Raw genomic sequence first — 18,218 nt, forward strand, 5'->3', positions numbered from 1 at the left:
TGAATAAATTATTATAGTAAAAGTAAGATGGGGACCATGAAAGAGAAAATATGTGATAGATGATAGATATTTTTTATTATTTAAATAGGGACCATCATAAAAGAGAGAGAAATGATAAAATAGTTTGAGTGAGGTCTAAAGTAAGAAAGAAAAATGATAAAATATAGTATAAAGTTACCAAGTATAGAAGTGATACATTTAAAAATTTGGTCCTAAATTAAAGGGCTTTAATATATTTCCTTTTCTATGTTAAAAAAGATGCATTTAAAAAATAACACCCGTAAAAAGAAAGTGATGCAAATAAAAACAAACGGAAGGATTACTTAATAAACATGGAGGAAGTAGTAGCATTAACATCAATGGGTTATGTTGTCAATCTAATAGAGTACGTACAATAAGCTAGCCAACTTATTGTGTACAATTCCAAAAAAATATATAAATAAAAATAAAAACCCTCATTATACACATGCACAACCTTTACAATTTAGATGATGTGTACTTGTAGCAAAATAATAAAGGAAATATAGCTTGTATTGAAATATGCTTGTTGCTCTCGATCCCACCCTCCCCCCTCCCTCTCCCTCTCCCACCCCCCAAAAAAATAAAAGAACAAAAATCAAAATTACCTAAGTTGTTAACATTTATGTTCTTGGAATTTTTGTATTGCCGATAAAAATAAGTGATAGCAAAGAATTAGTTTTACTCACCAGCTTTCATATGTATCAAACTATCAATACATTTTAAGTTCTCAATAAATTTAACTTATTATCATCATTTACTATAAAGGGGACTGTTTTCATTTAAATTTTGTGTCCCTCTAAACTTTTCTTGATATTTTTTTTTTTTAAAAAAAAAAAAAACAAAGAAACATTAGTCGCTAATGATGTAAATCAAGTATATATACCTTTAATATGAAATATTAGCTAGTACTCATGTATAAAGGCAACCAAAAAGAATAATGATAGAAGAATAGATTGATTCTTTGGTTTGGATATCAAGCCACTAGTAAGAACATTACGAATGTCTTGTAAGTAAAAGCAATTGCAATATAAGGTGGAAAAAAAAAAGACCATATTACAAATTTTTTCCCAAAATTAATGCACAGATGAATACGTTTTAGAGAAGAGGTTAGAATCAGGCATGACACCACCAACAATATTCAATCTTCTGCTTAACATTCAGAATTTACTATGATTAAAAGAAAGTAAATTGTGTAGTCTTCTTCCCCTACCCAATATCTTCAAAACTCTCCTACTCACTCAAAAATATGTGGACACAGAATCTAAAGAAGGTGCTCGAGCATCATACTTATTCTTAGCTTTACCACCACCATTGTTGTTATTATCATCATCTTCATCGTTTTTACCACATACTATGGAACATTCGTACCCACAAATATTTCCAAAACATGAGAATTTACCAGCTCCACCATCAGCGGTATGTCGACGAGTATGTATCGTCCGAGGGAAGATGGTGCTACTACTACTACTACCACCATCAATGTAAGAACCACCATAACCATAAGCCGTTGGCATCTCCGATCTCCATCTTTCTAGCTTTGTCCTTACTCCTTCACTTTCATAATCCATTATTATTGAGCTCCCTTTTTCCTCAAAGTGCTTAAACTTATTATTCTCTGCAATTGCTGCTGCCACTTCTGATGGCGATGGCCCTATTTCTGATTCAGACCATACCGACCCTGCAGCAAAGTCTTTTGTGATAGATGAGTAATGTGGTAACCAATTGTGCTTTTTGTTGGTAGATATTGTTGTTTTATCTTGCGTTGCTTTTGCGTTATTGTAGTTGTTTGATATCCCTTTAATTGATGAAGCTGCTGCATAACTCACAACCGATTCGGCCTTTTTACCTTCTTGGTCTTTTAATTTGACAGCTAAACTCATATTTGATCCAGCTTCAACTCCATCTATTATAGATAATGGCTTATCAAACATGTGCTTGCCCTTCTTATTATATTCTTCGTTAATATTTTCTGAACCATTGATTATTGAATTATTAGGCTTGGGGAATATGTAACCTGGGTCATATTCATTTTCAAGAATAGAGCTTCTTTCGCTTTTCACCCGTCGAAGTTGGTTCAAACCCTTCTGACTATTAAGCTCACCATCTTGTGGATGACTATTATGATTCTCATCTTGACCCATCAACTTTTGATACCCAACAGCTGATGTGCTAAGTTGAGTGTACAATGGCATGCTACGCATGGTGCTATCTAAGACGGTAACACCGACGTTTAAAATACCTTGGGGTCGACCAGATGGGCGACGAACTTGAAGAGCAACAAATCGCATGCCAAGATGGTTGTGATTAAAGGTCCTTGTTTGTGGGGGAATGAGATTGCCTACAAGGACTCGTACCGTGCCCACGTGAACATCACGGAACCAATGTAATGCATAGATTTCAATCATAATGGCTGATGTATCTGATTGAAGAAATTGGTTGTCGACGCGAAAGACAAACTTATCGTTCCATGTTGGGTTGGTTACACCTTGTGTGTCGACACGGGTGGTAAGCTTTCGATCTGGGTGAACCCATGCCACGGCATACGTTCGCATGGACCGTGCAACCTTAGCTATATCTTGAGCTGATATTAGATTTATTTCTAAGAGTTGAAATGGTGATAAACCTGCCATTGCTAAAAGTATGATTCTTATAATGTGTGTAGTCAATAATTTATATTATTTTGTGCTTTTTTTTTCTTTTTTTTGTAAGAATGCTTATGTTCAATGGAAAACAATTTTGTTAGATGGTCGTGTGTAAAAGCTGTTATAAAGGTCAACTCACTCATCATCGTCCTAAAGGACGATGAGGGGAGGGTGACATAAATCTAAGAGAAAATGGAAGCAAAACCAGAGGAGATTAGAGAGAGAAAAAGTGAAAATTTAGAGAAAGAACAAAGAAGAAAAGAAAATAATTGATAGAGAGAGAACAAGAAAAGGGAGAGGGAGAAAGAGAGAAAAATGGAATGCGTCTAGTTATTTAACAATTCTCTCTTTTCTCTCCCACTCTTTTAATTTATGTGCAAATCTAATTTTGGTTTGTACAATATTTTTGTGACATCTTTTTGTTTTTTAAATAATAATTGATGTAATTTACTGGGAACTTTCATGGTTGACATTTTTTTCTATAGATAATTTTAGATGAAAGATCTATATTAGATTATATCTCACGTTAGAAAGCTTAAACTATTACAGTCCACATTGATATGCATGGTTTAGAATCTTATATAACTTGCTCATCATAATCTATAAATAATTTTAATTTAATGAGTAACATTGAAATTCCTTTAATTTACATTAACATATTATTCATAAATTTCTCACATTAAAATCAAGTACTAGAGCATAGACCTCATAGAAAGATGTACTTGTATTATATAAAGTTGAGTAGCCAAATATATTTATCCACATCAAATTCAATTTGATTCATCGATATTACGTACTAAGAAATAAAGTTAGCCTAATTGGATTATGAATAGATATTTGTGAATTTTGTAATGCTAATCACTAGTAATATAATGCTAGAGGGTTGATAAAAATATAGGATAAACTTTTTGGCTTGAATGTTAAATACCGTCATTTAATCCCTTTTTGTAATTCGGGATTTTAGACATACAATATTATATCGCTTATTTATATAATAGTGTACTTTCTATAGTTTTGTTTGTAAATAGATATTTACGTTAATTATTGACTTGAAGTATTTTTATTGAACTTAAATTATTTTACTAAACTAAAATAAAGTATTTTTTATACAAAATTAAAATTATACTACCTCCGTTAAATGTTATGTGCAACTTTGGAGTATTTGTGAGATATAAAATATTCTAAAGTTAGACATAACATTTAACGGAGGTAGTATACTGATTAAAACTTGTTTTAAATAATTTTCTAATATTTTTTAAATAAATTAAACATATTATGAATCTTATTTTAAAGAACTTTTTAAAACAAATTTAATGTTGGAAATATAACTGAGTTATAGAATATATATTAAAAGCTACGATTAATTTTGTATATACGAAAAGTTAGTTGTATACGATTGTTTATTACCTTATTTCATGTGTCACAAAAATACTTATTTGTAGCGGCCTACATGGCACGACACTTGGCAAAAAGTTGAAATGTCAAGTGTTGACCGGCTTTATTTATTAGTGATATGATTTGTATATGTTTGATTATATAATTCGTTGTTTGGATGAGATGTGTAATTGTCGGGATAGTATTAGTAACTACTCCTTCCGTTTTTAAATACTTGCTCCACTTTCCTTTTCCGGCCGTTTTTAAATACTTGCACCATTTTCATATTTTGAAATCTTTTACAATATATAATTCATTTCTCTCACATAGTGGACCCAACTAACATAAATCATATTTTATTATCTTAATATTCTCGCTTCTCCAATTCTCTCAACTACTTTTTGCTTTTTACAATTTTTTTTATTCTTCCCCCTTACCCTACATAGGATTAATGATATGGTTAACTGGTTGGATGATATGGTTAATTAATTGTTTAGATGATATTAACAATTACTTTAATGATGTCATTACAATTAATTTAACATTTTAAAAGGTTGAGCTTTTCTAATTCAATCCGTGGTTTATACACACAGGTGTACAATGCTCATCGTACACCCGGATAAATAAAAAAAAGCGGAAAGAACATCCTGTGTTTCATAAAGAACATACATGTATTTGACAAAGAACATGTTTGTATTTGACAAAAACATGAATTACCAAAGATCATAAAGATATAATAAAAAGATTTAATAAAAACTTAATAAAATTTTCTAGAAAATTACAAATTATTAATGGGAAAAATTTAGATGTGATAAAAAATCGAGTAGGGCCGGGCCATATCATAATTTGTCGTGCCCAAACCCGTAGAAAAGTAACGGGTTTTCAGGCTTTTTTCGAGCCCGGTTTGTGTTTTAACTAAAAATGCAAATTTAGGTTTGCCCAAACCCACCCTATTTCGGGCCGGATCGGGTCGGGATGCGAGTCATGCCAATGTTAATCACCTCTTAAAAAATCCTTACCAAAAATATCATTTCCCCAAAAAATTATTTTCTATCTCTCCAAAAAAAATTCAACTTCCCATAATAATTTAGTTTTATACTCTAATATTATTTTCAATAAAAAAATAATTTAAGATTTCAATATCAAATTCATATGTTAAAAGAACATAATTTATATTGTAAAGTACATATAGTTAATACCTAAATAACACACTAATAAAACTCAAAGAACATACGATAATAAAAGTAATTTAAATATGACATATGATAATAAAAATAGAATTTGGGCGTCACTACGACCTTAAAGAACATACACGCCAAATTCAAAGAACATACTTTGTATTATTAAACCCAAAAAAAACATATATGTTTATCAACATATGTTAAACAACATAAGTTATAATGTAAAGAACATATAATTTTACTCAAAAGGACACACTAATCACACTCAAAGAACATATTCAAGGTATGTTCTTTGTCAAACATAGGTATGTTCTTTATCAAACACTATATGTTCTTTCCGCCTTTTTTTGTTTACCCGGGTGCACCATGCCAAACAAAGGTGCACCATGAGCATGGTGCACCCGGGTGTATTATCTAATTTTCATTCTAATTTTGTGTTGATCCCACGAAGTCATTGGTAAGGCGATTGCAATTGCCACCCAAAAACTTCTCTTTATTTTATCATATTGACTTTTTTTTTAATTAATATAGCGATGTTAAAATAACAATATTTAAACTTGCTGGCCATAATATTAGTTTTCGATTAAAAAAAAAATGTAAACTAAGTGTTTTAAAGAGTATATAAAGATAACCTACAAAATCGAGTTCGTCCTTCAAGAATATGGGACAATGTTTCACAGGGTGTCGAAGACCAATTCAACAAAAAGTCCACCCCTGCCCCATCATCCATGACGGGTAAAGTTTTTATCTCCATTCTCGCCCCACCACCCGCAAAATCGAGACCCCGCACCCTCTAACATCCCTATATCCAACCAACCCGATCCAAAATTGATCCTAAAAATTAACTCGTAATTTTCAAATATTGACTTATTTGAACCAATAATTTGGCAATACTAAAATTCAAAATTATATCCAACCAGACTTTATCAAACCGACCCAAACACTTAACACCTTTAACCGTAACTCGTCATCAAAGGTGCAAGTCCCAAGCTATATATCACCCACACTACCCTCCTACGTATGCTCTACACGTGTTGCGCTTCAAATCTTTAAGCAAAAATAAAATAAAATTAGATGTCCTTTAATTGCAAGAAATTTTCACTCTCAAGCAAAGGCAAAATCAAGATCCCTGTTCTATTAATTTCCTAATAACATAGAATAATACCATCTTCAATCTCAAAATCAATAAGAAAAAAAAAAACCTCAAAAATGTTAGAAACGGCCCTGTCTTTATCGATATACACCAATAATCATGGTGTTGAAGAACAAGATGAAAAGATTGATAGAGAATTTCAGGGTGATGGTGATTTTAGTTTTATGAAACCAAACATGGATTTAATCGAAGAAGAAGGTGATGAGTTGGGTGAAATTGTTGGTGGGTTTGAGAAGAAATTAGATGTTGAAGATGATGAACCACCACCTAGTCCACCTATGTACCTTGCTTCTGGGCTTGGGATTAAGGATCATTTTGATAATTTTAGAGAAGATAGAGAAAATGATCAAGAGTATTATAAAGAGTTGCTTGATGAATTTCCTAATCATCCTTTGGTTCTGAACAAGTATGCTCAATTTCTACAGGTCAGATTTTATGATATGCCTATTTTATAATATGCTTTCCTGTAAATATGTATTGTTTCTAGGAAATAAATGTAATTTTTGTAAGAAAAACTGTTATGAGTTTTGTATGATACTGTATATTGAATTTATATTCTATATGATTCTGTTTGCTGATAGACCTTTGTGTCACGCTGGCTCTTGATACCATGTAAGAGGACCAATTCAACCAAAAGTTTAAGCTGATGGTTGAGGCCCAGGAATATATTTGAAGTGGGGTATTGTATTTGAAGTGGGGTATCAAGAGAGAGTCCAAGTTTATATTCAAGATATGGAAACAAGGACTTATATTTGCCTTAAAATCACAGAAGTAAACCTTTAATAGGCTCTCTTAATGAATGATCTTAAACTCATCTTAGTCAATTTATTATAATATGTACTTCATCCGTTCTCTTTTAATTGCAAAATGGGGTGCATAGTTTTGAAAAATTAAAGAGAGGAAAAAAATAGACTCGTGTGATGAGGAAAGAGATAAAGAAAATCTTTGACCAAATAAAGTAATTTTGCAACTTCCATAACAGAAGTTGAGAGCAACTAGGCATAGTTCATTTGGACCCACTGTTAGCTTTTGCAAACTTTGCTTTTGTTATTTTTTGCAATAGGTTCTTTTGTAGCAATATTTTTTTAAATGTGTTAACTAAGCTACATTCTGCATCAATATAGGAAAATAAACACTTATTAAACAGTTTTTATTTTGTATTAACTTTGGATAAAGTTGTTGAATAATTTGTTTTGAAACAGAGAAAAGGAGACCTTCAAGGAGCAGAAGAGTATTATTTTCGCGCCACAATAGCTGATCCTAGTGATGGGGAAATTCTTTCACAGTATGCTCAATTGGTGTGGGAGCTCCATCGCGATCAGGAAAGAGCCTCGGGATACTTTGAGCTTGCTGCTCAAACTGCTCCCAAGGATAGGTGTGTAATGTTTGTACCATACTGCTACTTAATGTTAGCTTGACATAGTTCACCTTTTACTACATGTACAATCAGCTTGTACTTTTTTCCCTATCTTGTTAAGTTTTAAGTATCATGATTATTTCCCCTTAACATAGGGAAATTAAAGGAAGATAATGATTAATCAATCATCTCTTATACGAATGTAAATCTGAATTTCACTTCATTATTATTACAGAGTAGAACGTTTTATCCCTGAACTCAAGTCATATGAACTTATATTATATGAATTGATTTTAACTTAAACTTATATTATAAGTGTAAAGTAACTGGGCTTTCAGACATATTTTTCTGCAGAACTTATCTTTGATTATTGTAATTAAAAGTATTGGGGTTTAATTACTTCATAATTGAACTAGGTTATGGTTGTGCATATGTAAAGTTCAAGTCTTCAGTAAATCTCGGTTTTGATTTAAACATTGAATGGGGAGGACAAATGTAGGTGTCTATAACTATGATTAGAGATATGCTTAACTCCTAATCAATGTATTTGGAGAAATAACAATAAGTGAAATTTTATTTGCCATTCTGTTGTATGTATCTAAAGTACATATACAAGTACCAAATTGAACACATATTTGAGCAGCATCTTAGAAAACGAATTTTTTTGACACAGGCCTCATATGTATGTATGCAATCCTATTCCCCTGTAACTGCAAAGGTATAAACCCTTAGTTGTGGCTTTAAGCTAGCATCAGCGTAATCTGTTGTGATGTGTGAGTATTAGGAATTTCTATGTTAGTACCTGCATTCCTGTCACGATATATATAAGAAGCTCTAAAGTGTAATTTGGCGAATTCGCTGAAATGCTGACATCTTACCTCATGCTTCAGCAATGTTCTGGCAGCATATGCTAAGTTCCTTTGGGAAGTAGGTGATGATGAACATGAGGGTTCTATTCAACCTGACCTCGGACAGGTATGAATTTCTATTAAAGTGAATGTTTGATCGTTCAGTCTTGGGGGGAACCTAACTGGGGTTGGCTTTCAGGAAGACCTACAAAAATCAATTCACTTGCATCCTGCAGATGAGATTGTAGTTGGCGTTGATGGTGGCATTGACAGTACAAATTTTGAAGCAGGAGCCCCTATAAACAGTGCTGATGTAGAAAACTACTATAAAAGGATGATCGAGAAAGATCCATCAGATCCCCTATTTTTGAAGAAGTATGCTCAGTTCTTATATCAGGTGAACCTCCAACTGTATTTTAAGAGCATTTACTCTATTACTGTAAAATAAAGCAAATAATGTCCCTCTATTCCCTAGCATAGTGCCATTTCCATGGTTTTCCAAGTATACCTTTGACCATCAATATCTTTAATCAAGTATTCAACAAACTTTATAAAAGTTAAAATTATAAACATTGTGAGCAATGTAACAATATATTACATAATTGTCTTTTGTATATACTAATGAAAACTTTTGCTCATTAGTTTTTTAGTATGACCACATAATTGTGACCAATGTGACCTTTATATTATGGGACGGATAGAATATAATATTTACCAAGAAAGTTTTACAGCTAAAGCAACAAAGAAATCCTAACATCTGATTACAACCTCCAGCAACTTTTAGTGCAAAACACAGCTTCATGCTCATTTGACCCCTCTCTCCCCACCTTATAGGAAGAGTTGAAGACAGAATCATAAGCTAGCAGCAGTATCCAGCAAGGAAAATGATGATTGACTTAAAAGTAGCATTACAGTCGAAAATGTTGTCATTGCAAACTGTTTGTTTCTCCGTAGTCAAATGTGATAATACTGCTTTAGCAAATTGCATGCCATACAATACAGATTGGCTTTCCTATCTTCTTCCTGCAAGCTACCATATTTTCTTCAATCTCAAATGGTTGAACTGAAAATTGTCTAAAATTGAAGTTGTCTCTAGAGATAGGTATATAGAGTAGATGAAACTTTATACATAAATAACACTTATATTTTATTGTCAATATAAGAAAAATGGTCAAAGTAAAACATGTGAATAGTGAAAAAGTCGGAACAATTAATAAAAATAGATAGTGTTGTATTTGTAATTTGTAAACCATCGCATTGACCATTTGAAGGTATTTGATTCTGAGACAAAGTCATTGATTCATAGTGACAGGAGATTATAGTTTGAACTGATTTATGCATATTTGTTTGATGTATTGCTTCCTTAAGATCCCCTCCCTACTATTCCCCGGGCCTAAAACTGTTGCAACCTACCCCAACTTTTCAATTATATCCAAGCACCCACTAGAATTTGGAGCATCAGGTATCAATTCCTTAAAGTTGTGAATGAGTTCCATGAGGACATTATTGCGATCTCCGTTCTATCTAAATTTCTTGTAACTGTGAACTTTTAGACCGTGTTAATTCCTTTGGTAGAGTTTTCTTGTATATGTGAACTTTTGGACCGTGTAAGCCCCTTTTAACTTTGTCTGGAATGTGACTTTTTTGGTTGATGATATGTTCTAATCACAGACAAAGGGTGATCTTCAGAGTGCTGAAGAATATTACTCACGTGCCATATTGGCTTACCCACAAGATGGGGAGATGTTGTTGCAGTATGCAACGTTACTATGGGATATTCATCATGACCAGGAAAAAACACTATATTACATGGAACGAGCTATTGAAGCTGCCCCTGGAGATAGGTATTGATCTTTCCCAAGTCTTCCAGGATTTTAAACTTCAAAGTATGCATGTTTTTCCCCACAATTTAATGAATTTGAAATTAGCTGATTTTCTTATGCTTGTTTCCTGCAGCAACACTCTCGCAGCTTACGCTCGTTTTCTATGGACCATTGATGATGAATGATAACCCACTTCTCTTTCATAGTGAACTTCAGGTTGTACATTTATATGAACAGCATGGTAATTGAATTGTGATGTTCAATAGTTGAAATTCTGCTTTTATAAAGAATGTGATTTTGCCTCTCTTCTTGTTGGAAGGTTTATATGTTGATAAGCGCCCGTAAAATTTTCATCTGTGAGAAGTTAAGCCATTAAAAATTATACCGGAGATAAAAATATATACTACTTATATATCCTCATTCGTAAGCCATACATATCAGGATAATTTCCAACACTAATTTGTAATTATAGCTTCTTATGTCAAATCTTGCTACCCGAATGTAATCCTAACAAGAATGCATGTTTTCATGCCTGGACTTGGTTGGTTTTTCATCCATGAAATCCAAACTCCGTTTCCGGTAAACTTGTAGGCAGTAGGCTGGATAATAGAGACTATGCACTGTCATTTGTTTTTATAAATTGGTTGGTATATATCAGCTGTCATCTTTTTGGGTAATTTTAGTTGGTAAATATTTGCTTTCTTGTAGTGATTAATTATAAAAATCTAATCAGCAAGCGAAATATAATCATCAAGCACAGCAGCTGCAGCGAAATTTCACCCCGACCCCTGGGGCGAGCCTGCCCCGTCAACTGAGATTCGAACTAATCTTCTACTACCTCAGTTTCATATTATTTCATACAATTCCCTCTTCTTCCTTATTTCTCCTTGCTACTCTCTCACTCAAAAAGTCAAAGAACTCAACCCCTTCTCACCAGTCACCACAAATGTCCATTAACACCCAATTCTTCACCAAAATTCACCAAGTTTCTTTTTCCTTCTTACTTTCTACTCCATTCTCTACTTCTCTCCCATATTTTTCTTTTCTTCGGGGGTACTAAACCACGCCTGATATTTACCGGGTAACGCCCGTATTTTTATATGAACTCCCTTAAGTTACCCTTTCTTAAATAACTCTTCAATCTTCTCTCTTACTTTCACTTTTACTTTTCTCTCTCTTTACCTTAAGAATTTCATCCACAACCACCACAAATCAAACCACCACCACCAAGCAAACTACCACAATTCCATCACCACAAAGCAAATCCACCACAATTATGTCACCACATTCTAAATTTTCGGGCGTTTTCCACCCTAAAAGCTTGAAATCTTAGAATGTTCCAAGTATTTCTTCTATGATTACGAAACAAACAAACAAAAAAAAAGACAAAGTCTAGAGCATTTACAGACTTTGTATGCTCCGACGACCTCTCCAGTGGCGTCGATGCTTCCTTAAACTTGTCCATTCACCGTTTGCGTTAATTGGTGAAGAGTAAAGCAATTCTTTTCAAAAAAATATGACGTGGTGGGCCTGGTGGCTGTTCGTAGGTTATGGTTGTTTGGTGGGTGGTTGGGTAACTAGTTAGAAAATGGTTAAAGAAATTGAAAGTTCATTTTATATGAGGGCATGTTTGTAAAGTCATATTTAAATACGGGAGTTACTTGATAAATACAGGACGTGGTTTAGCAATTCACTCTTCATTCTCATAATACATACTTCCAACCAAGGGGTTTCAATTTCTAGTGAGAAATAGCTTGAAATTCACACCCATGGCACCAAGGAAGAAAAGTAGAAGCATTGCACACACAAGTCAGGTGCCACCACCTCCACAACCACCATCGGCGATATCTTGCAACCTACAATTTCTTGAAATCGGTTTTTCTACCAAATGGCTAAGGTCTAATTTCTCTTAATTCTGAGTCAAAAAAAATAATTTCTCTTAATTCAAACTTCATCCAATTCTCCATTATCACATTTTTAAAAAATTTTGAATATATAAAGTTAAAGATACATACTTGTTAAAATATGTCTTTTAAGGCCGTGTAAAGTCAAATAGAGCAAAGCTAACATATTAACAAAAGTTTTATGCCAATGAAATCTTTGAATGAAGACAATCATTTTTCTTTAATTAATTAAAGATGTTAAAAATAAATAATAGAGCCTTGATATTGAATGCTTCTCCCCAAAGAATGCATTTCTTCAAATGCCAAAAGAACTGCAAAAATATTAAGTATAATTTATGTTTGACTTTCGGAAACTAAACTGAAAGTAATGCTAAAATTTCTCTATTTCTTCATCATCAACCTACAATGTTCACTCTGATATGGTATGTCCGTTTCTTGAAGCTTGGTTCGTGGAATACCCTTTATCTTGTCGGCTAGTTTGCCTGTAATAGCCGTTCCCTCGTGGCCTGTTGAACTCGCGTTCTCCTCCAACTTGACCACCTCCCCTGCTATAACTACGACCTCCAAACCGTCCCCTCGAAGAATCAGGCTGATATGTAGCTCTGCCTCTCCCTCTCCCTGCTCAGATCATTCCATGCAAAGTTAACAAGGCACACAGCAGCTTCAGCACACATTTAAATTTGTAATGCTATAGTTAATGTCAGCTAGCTTAAGTTATAATGAGTGTTGTATATGACCAGGGGGTTCAATGTCGTTTATATCAATAACTAGTTATGGGCCCGGGCGATGCCCCGGTCATTAAAAATTTATTACTCTAATTGAATTGTATATATTTTAGCTTGTTTGTCACTGACAGCATAAGTGGTTTTATTATTGTTATTGTTATTGTTATTGTTATTGTTATTATTATTATTATTATTATTATTATTATTATTTTTAAAAGATGATAGTTTAAGAAGTTTGTTGTTTGTATGAGTTGGTTTGACTATAACAATAACTTTTTTGCATTATAATCAACTCTTTGTAAAATAAAAAATGATAAATCAAATCTTTATAAATTTAATGTCAAAATATATACTACTCCATAATGCACAAAAATCTTTTTCTCTATAATTACAATTTTATGAATTAATGCACAAAATAAAAATGGAGCATGTTTAATTTCTTACAAACTTTATTATTGTGTGATTATCGAGGAGTTACATTCCAAAGAAAGGTGTTATGCATATGAAGAGTTTATCAATTAAACTAAACATTAATACATAGAGGTTAATGCATGAAGTTTTTCAATTATTAATGATATGGTATGATTTGGCGACACGTCATATGCCAAATGGCAAAATTGGAGACACATGGCAGAACAACATGTCTTGCCATGAGTTTTAATAATATATATATATTGATATATTGATATTGATATTGATATTGATTATGATTATGATGCAACAATAACTAGAAGATTTGAAGTAAAATCTTCAGCTGTGAAAAGAGGACTATTTCTTTCATATTGACCAGTGACAAAAGGATGTCTGTTCTCTTCAATTTTTGTCATACATACTAGAAATTATTAGTGCGAGAGCCAGGAGGGGGCAACGGAAACTGAAAGAGGCAAGACAACTAGACATTTGTCCAGGCAAAAAAAAACAGATATGGAAACTCAAGAGAGCTTATATTGATACTTCTTAACACATCAGCAACTAGATCAAAATTAATTAATTGAGAAACAAAAATAGAGATTATAAAGACATTGAAACAGATACAGAGCAGGTATACATACTTCCACGTGCGAAGCTGCTGTTTGCTTTCCTCTCTTCTATGTATACTTGTCGTCCGGCAACCTGAACTGAGCCAGCCTTCAAATTATGATAAAACAAAACATAAGAAAAGTGACCATAACAAAATAAATAAATTAATTAAATAAATTGAAGCTGGGAGTTAATTTAAATTCCAGCCAGTCACCACAAACACAGCCAGCGGAAGCACATAGAACATCTAAAATGAGGAAAAATGTATAAAAGGCATGATAGCACCACAAACAATACTAAGATACTAACCTTGATTGCACTTTGGACAGATTCAATATCTTCGAATTCGACAAATGCATAGCAAACATCAGTGTCCTGAATATAGTTCACATAAGACAACATGTAAGCACCCCAATATTTTGAAAAGTGATGGTAGAAATTATTCCAAGACTTCCAATAAAAAATTAAATAATGCACATTTAAACCTTCAGTCTCCTGATGGCTACACCTTCACCAGTAAGTTGGCCAAATTTCTTAAATTCTTCCTCTAACTCAGAGGCAGATACATTCGGTAACAAGTTTCTCACATAGACTGACTTTATTTCACCTACAATAACAGCAAGCAAAATTATTTTAATAATAGATCATACTAGATGGTGCAGAAGATGGAATTCTGGAAAATCAAGCAGGTAATAGATCTAAAGAGATATGATGCATGCAAGGATAAAGGTTTAAGATCAGCCCAGATGATAAGTTATCACTTAAAAAACTGTTTGGAAAAATTCTGAATCAAAGGCTTAAGACAAAAAAAAAAGGCAAGGAACTTGGCAGACCTCTATCATCTGTACCCGAAACCTCCTCGCTCAGGTCTGTTGTAAAATTCTCACTTGCAACTTGCATTGAATTCGTCAGCTGCTGGGGTTGTTGGGCAGCAGATTGCTGGGCTTGCTGTGGGGCTTGCTGCCACTCTGAAGCAGATGTCACAGCCTTGTTAGAAGAAGATGGAGGTGCCACAGATAGTGTTGACTGCACTTTGGCAGCGCGTAACTTCAGCAAAGCACATAGAATTTTCAATCAGTTTAGTATGAAATAAAACCTATGCTCTGATATACAAAAATACGAATGACAACATAACATTAACAGAAACTAATTCAAACGCAACTAAATCCAAGCGGGCACATACCACAGAAGCATAGGTATGCTTTTGAGGCTCCTCAGCAGATTCCTCTATGTGTGATGGTGGAATTTCCTGTATGGGGTTTATTGGGCTCTCAAGAAAACCATTCGCCTGCTCCCTAGAATTGACATCGAGTATATTTTCAACTTCAGGGGATTGCTGAAGCCTCTGCTCGGGCATTGGATAATTATCAACTTCGCCATTTTCTTTTATATCCCCAGGAGGCATGTAGTCCCTGGCCTGCATTCCTCCACTAATCATGTAGTTTGACACTGTAAAAAAGCCAATCATCTTACATCACCAAAGTCGTAGATTAAGGTACAGCACTAGCTCAAAGTATGCAATATAAATTTCATGACTAAACTTCAGAAGGCATTTAAAGCAGCAAGTTCAACCTTCAATAATAAGGTCCAAGCAAGTGTATCTATAACAGGTAAATTTAATCATCAATATAACAATGACAAAGCATTGCTTTGCCATAAAAATTTGGCACAACATCTTAGTTTTAAATAAAGGGAATACTCTACTCTAAACCTTAACCACACCCAAGTGACCTCGTCTATTAGGAAAAGGCTGGGACTCCATAATCACAGCTAAAGTTACATACCTGCCTCAGGTATGGGTGAAGAAGCATTCAACTTCACATTAAGATTGGATTGCCCCATCAGCGGTGCAGGATAAGGATGAACTTGATCTTCTTCAATGAAGTGAAAAACATCATTGAGAACAAAAAATCCTTTCTCTTGGGGAGCCAAAAAAAAAGTCTGAGCAAATTTCTTTTTCCCGCTGAAATCCCTTATCTGTACAGACCCTGTGACCATCACAATTACTCCTCCATTCCATGAATCAAGGGAATGAGCCGTCTTAATCTCAATTGATGTAAAACGCATTGACATAACAAGTGCATGGATTTGCTGCCAGGATAAATATGTTAAGTGTGTCAGTTGCATGAAGAAAGAGTGGGAAGAACAGCATTCATGGAAAATAAACAAAAGAAAGCGTACAACCAAAAATTCCCCATAAGATGGCTTATATATATTATAAACCATATACTACTGACAGAAAGTGACTAGGGAAACTTAGAATTTTCATAACTAGGGGAGGATGTAAGAGAAGAAGCAAAATTAGTGGACCTTAATTAATACACTCCTCTAAGTCCACATTTCAAGAATACTAATAAAAACAGCTCAAACATGATGGTAAAATGACTGAATACAAGCTTGTAGAATGGAGGCTTCAAGTCTGCCATTTCAAACAAAGCTGGACAGGACATGGGATAGCTTCATCTCCATAGAGTTCTTATCACCATAATTTGGCATCCTCAATCCAGGTCAATCATCCTTAGGTAAGAAGACTCTAGTTCGACAATTATTTTGTTCTTCATTTTTACTGTTTCTATTGACTTGAAAAGAGAGATTGTAGAACAAGCAAAATGGAACCAAAAAAGATTGGAATTATTTATTCCATTCAACAATTTATTTATTCATAGTAAACATCAAATTTTAAGTAGCTCGTGGCCAGTAACACCTAAGTTGACACCTAAGTTGACACTCCTAGTATTACGTTGTCAGCTTTTGATTTCTTCTACTCCAAAATACAACCTTGTCCTTGGTCCCAAAACATGGAAACGTTCATTTCTCATTAAGTGATATCCACATATCAGCATCTAGGCGCATGAAGCACCAACATTTAAGCTGCCGGCAATTGAAGTGCAAAATAATTAAAGGCACATTCACAGCTTTCCCAATCATTCATTTCCACTTGAATAAACTACACAGATATTCCCATCAAATTCCAATATGCTAAACACACTTCGCCGTCATTTAGAATATAGAACTATTGATCAATTTCCACCACCACCTTAACATCACTTAGCGCCACCACAATCAACTATCCTATATCCACCACCCCATTTCCAACTTAAACCCCATACCACCCTCTGTCACCCGAAACACTCATTTCTCACCGAGCAAAGGCGAAAATACCAATTTCACTAACCAAAAAACAATTCATTTCAAGTTTCAACAAAACCCCACAATTCCCACAACCAAATCTTGCACAACACTAAGTAAGCAGCAACTAAAACAAAGCAAGCAATACAAAAAGAGGAGAGAGAAAAGTGTATATGACCAGCATTGCAGTAGCAGTCTCGCGAGTATGACCATCAATACGAAGCATCGTACTTGCGTCAGAGTAAAGCTGGTGCACAAACTCCGGCCTTTGCTGAAGCATTGAGTAATACTGCGTTACAAAGTAGCTGCCCACCTAAAAAAATCAAAAAAAAAAAAAAAAAAAATACTGTAAAAAAATTGAATATAATAAAGTTGAAATCATTGAAATTCAGATTAAAGAAAATGAAATTAAAATACCTGAGCAGCAGTCATGTAAGGAGCCGCCATTGACGAGCAACAAAAAAGGGAAAAATTCAAAATTGAAAATTCTAGGGTTTCAGAGCGAAACCCTAGATCTGAAAAAAAAAAAATTAACAGGGAGAGCAAAGAGAAGAAGAGTAAGGGAGTTAGAAGACGAAGAAGAGGAGAGAGAAAGAAAAGGTGATTTTTTTTTTGTTTAAAATTAATTTAAAATTTGATTTTTAATTTGGTTTGAAAGATCTGCGGAAGAAAAAATGGGGAACAAAATTGGGATAAGCAAACAGATTTTTTTGGGCGCACCCCCATTCATCTCAGAGATGAACGTTTGGTGTTTATCTCGGGGGTTTATTCGTCATTTCGCAATTATGACTAAGGGTATAATTGGAACATTAAAGTTAACAGAAGGTGACTCAGAAACGGCTGTTTTTATTGAACGTTATCCTCGACCAAAGTAGACTAATGGAAACCTAGGAGAGAGAATGTGACATACAAAATGTTGATGTTCATTCATGGTGATAGTTGAGATAAAAGAGGCGAGTGTAGAGGTGGATCGAGAACGAAGGGTCGCAGAATCCGGCAACCCGTGATGATCACTTTTCCGGCCTTGTTACCAGAAGGGGG

General features: G+C 34.0%; 3 protein-coding genes across 3 annotated transcripts; 1 reads left to right on the forward strand and 2 right to left on the reverse strand.

The window, feature by feature from the left end:
* Positions 1-1,259: 1,259 nt before the first annotated feature.
* LOC145607031 (uncharacterized) lies at positions 1,260-2,651 on the reverse strand. The gene has a single exon (XM_081662817.1). The coding sequence runs from the start codon at positions 2,649-2,651 to the stop codon at positions 1,260-1,262; it is 1,392 nt and encodes a 463-aa protein (XP_081518943.1).
* A 3,593-nt stretch (positions 2,652-6,244) lies between these two features.
* Positions 6,245-10,752, forward strand: LOC145609261 (uncharacterized). The gene is made up of 6 exons (XM_081664789.1): positions 6,245-6,796; positions 7,574-7,746; positions 8,619-8,703; positions 8,776-8,973; positions 10,248-10,420; positions 10,533-10,752. Exons 1-6 carry the CDS (start codon positions 6,428-6,430, stop codon positions 10,582-10,584), a joined length of 1,050 nt encoding a protein of 349 aa, XP_081520915.1. The 5' UTR covers positions 6,245-6,427; the 3' UTR covers positions 10,585-10,752.
* A 1,695-nt stretch (positions 10,753-12,447) lies between these two features.
* LOC145608773 (nuclear transport factor 2-like) lies at positions 12,448-17,883 on the reverse strand. Its single transcript, XM_081664373.1, has 9 exons — positions 17,595-17,883; positions 17,356-17,490; positions 15,833-16,139; positions 15,232-15,497; positions 14,882-15,095; positions 14,534-14,655; positions 14,358-14,423; positions 14,081-14,156; positions 12,448-12,921 (listed from the first exon to the last, which is right to left on the reverse strand). The coding sequence occupies exons 1-9, from the start codon at positions 17,622-17,624 to the stop codon at positions 12,713-12,715; spliced, it is 1,425 nt and encodes a 474-aa protein (XP_081520499.1). The 5' UTR covers positions 17,625-17,883; the 3' UTR covers positions 12,448-12,712.
* Between the last annotated feature and the right edge of the window lie 335 nt (positions 17,884-18,218).

Source organism: Chenopodium album, chromosome 23 (genome assembly GCF_948465745.1).
Source record: "Chenopodium album chromosome 23, dcCheAlbu1.1, whole genome shotgun sequence".
Classification (NCBI taxonomy): domain Eukaryota; kingdom Viridiplantae; phylum Streptophyta; class Magnoliopsida; order Caryophyllales; family Amaranthaceae; genus Chenopodium; species Chenopodium album.

Bases quoted from the DNA above. Each gene is read 5' to 3' on its own strand.
- LOC145607031 (XM_081662817.1), bottom strand. From the start codon at position 2,651: ATGGCAGGTTTATCACCATTTCAACTCTTAGAAATAAATCTAATATCA.
- LOC145609261 (XM_081664789.1), top strand. From the start codon at position 6,428: ATGTTAGAAACGGCCCTGTCTTTATCGATATACACCAATAATCATGGT. The intron at 8,704-8,775 runs GTATGAATTTCT...GTTGGCTTTCAG, and splicing joins TTCAACCTGACCTCGGACAG to GAAGACCTACAAAAATCAAT. The intron at 8,974-10,247 runs GTGAACCTCCAA...TTCTAATCACAG, and splicing joins ATGCTCAGTTCTTATATCAG to ACAAAGGGTGATCTTCAGAG.
- LOC145608773 (XM_081664373.1), bottom strand. From the start codon at position 17,624: ATGGCGGCTCCTTACATGACTGCTGCTCAG. The intron at 15,498-15,832 runs GTATGTAACTTT...GCTTTTTTACAG, and splicing joins TTCACCCATACCTGAGGCAG to TGTCAAACTACATGATTAGT. The intron at 14,157-14,357 runs GTTAGTATCTTA...CATAATTTGAAG, and splicing joins CTGTCCAAAGTGCAATCAAG to GCTGGCTCAGTTCAGGTTGC.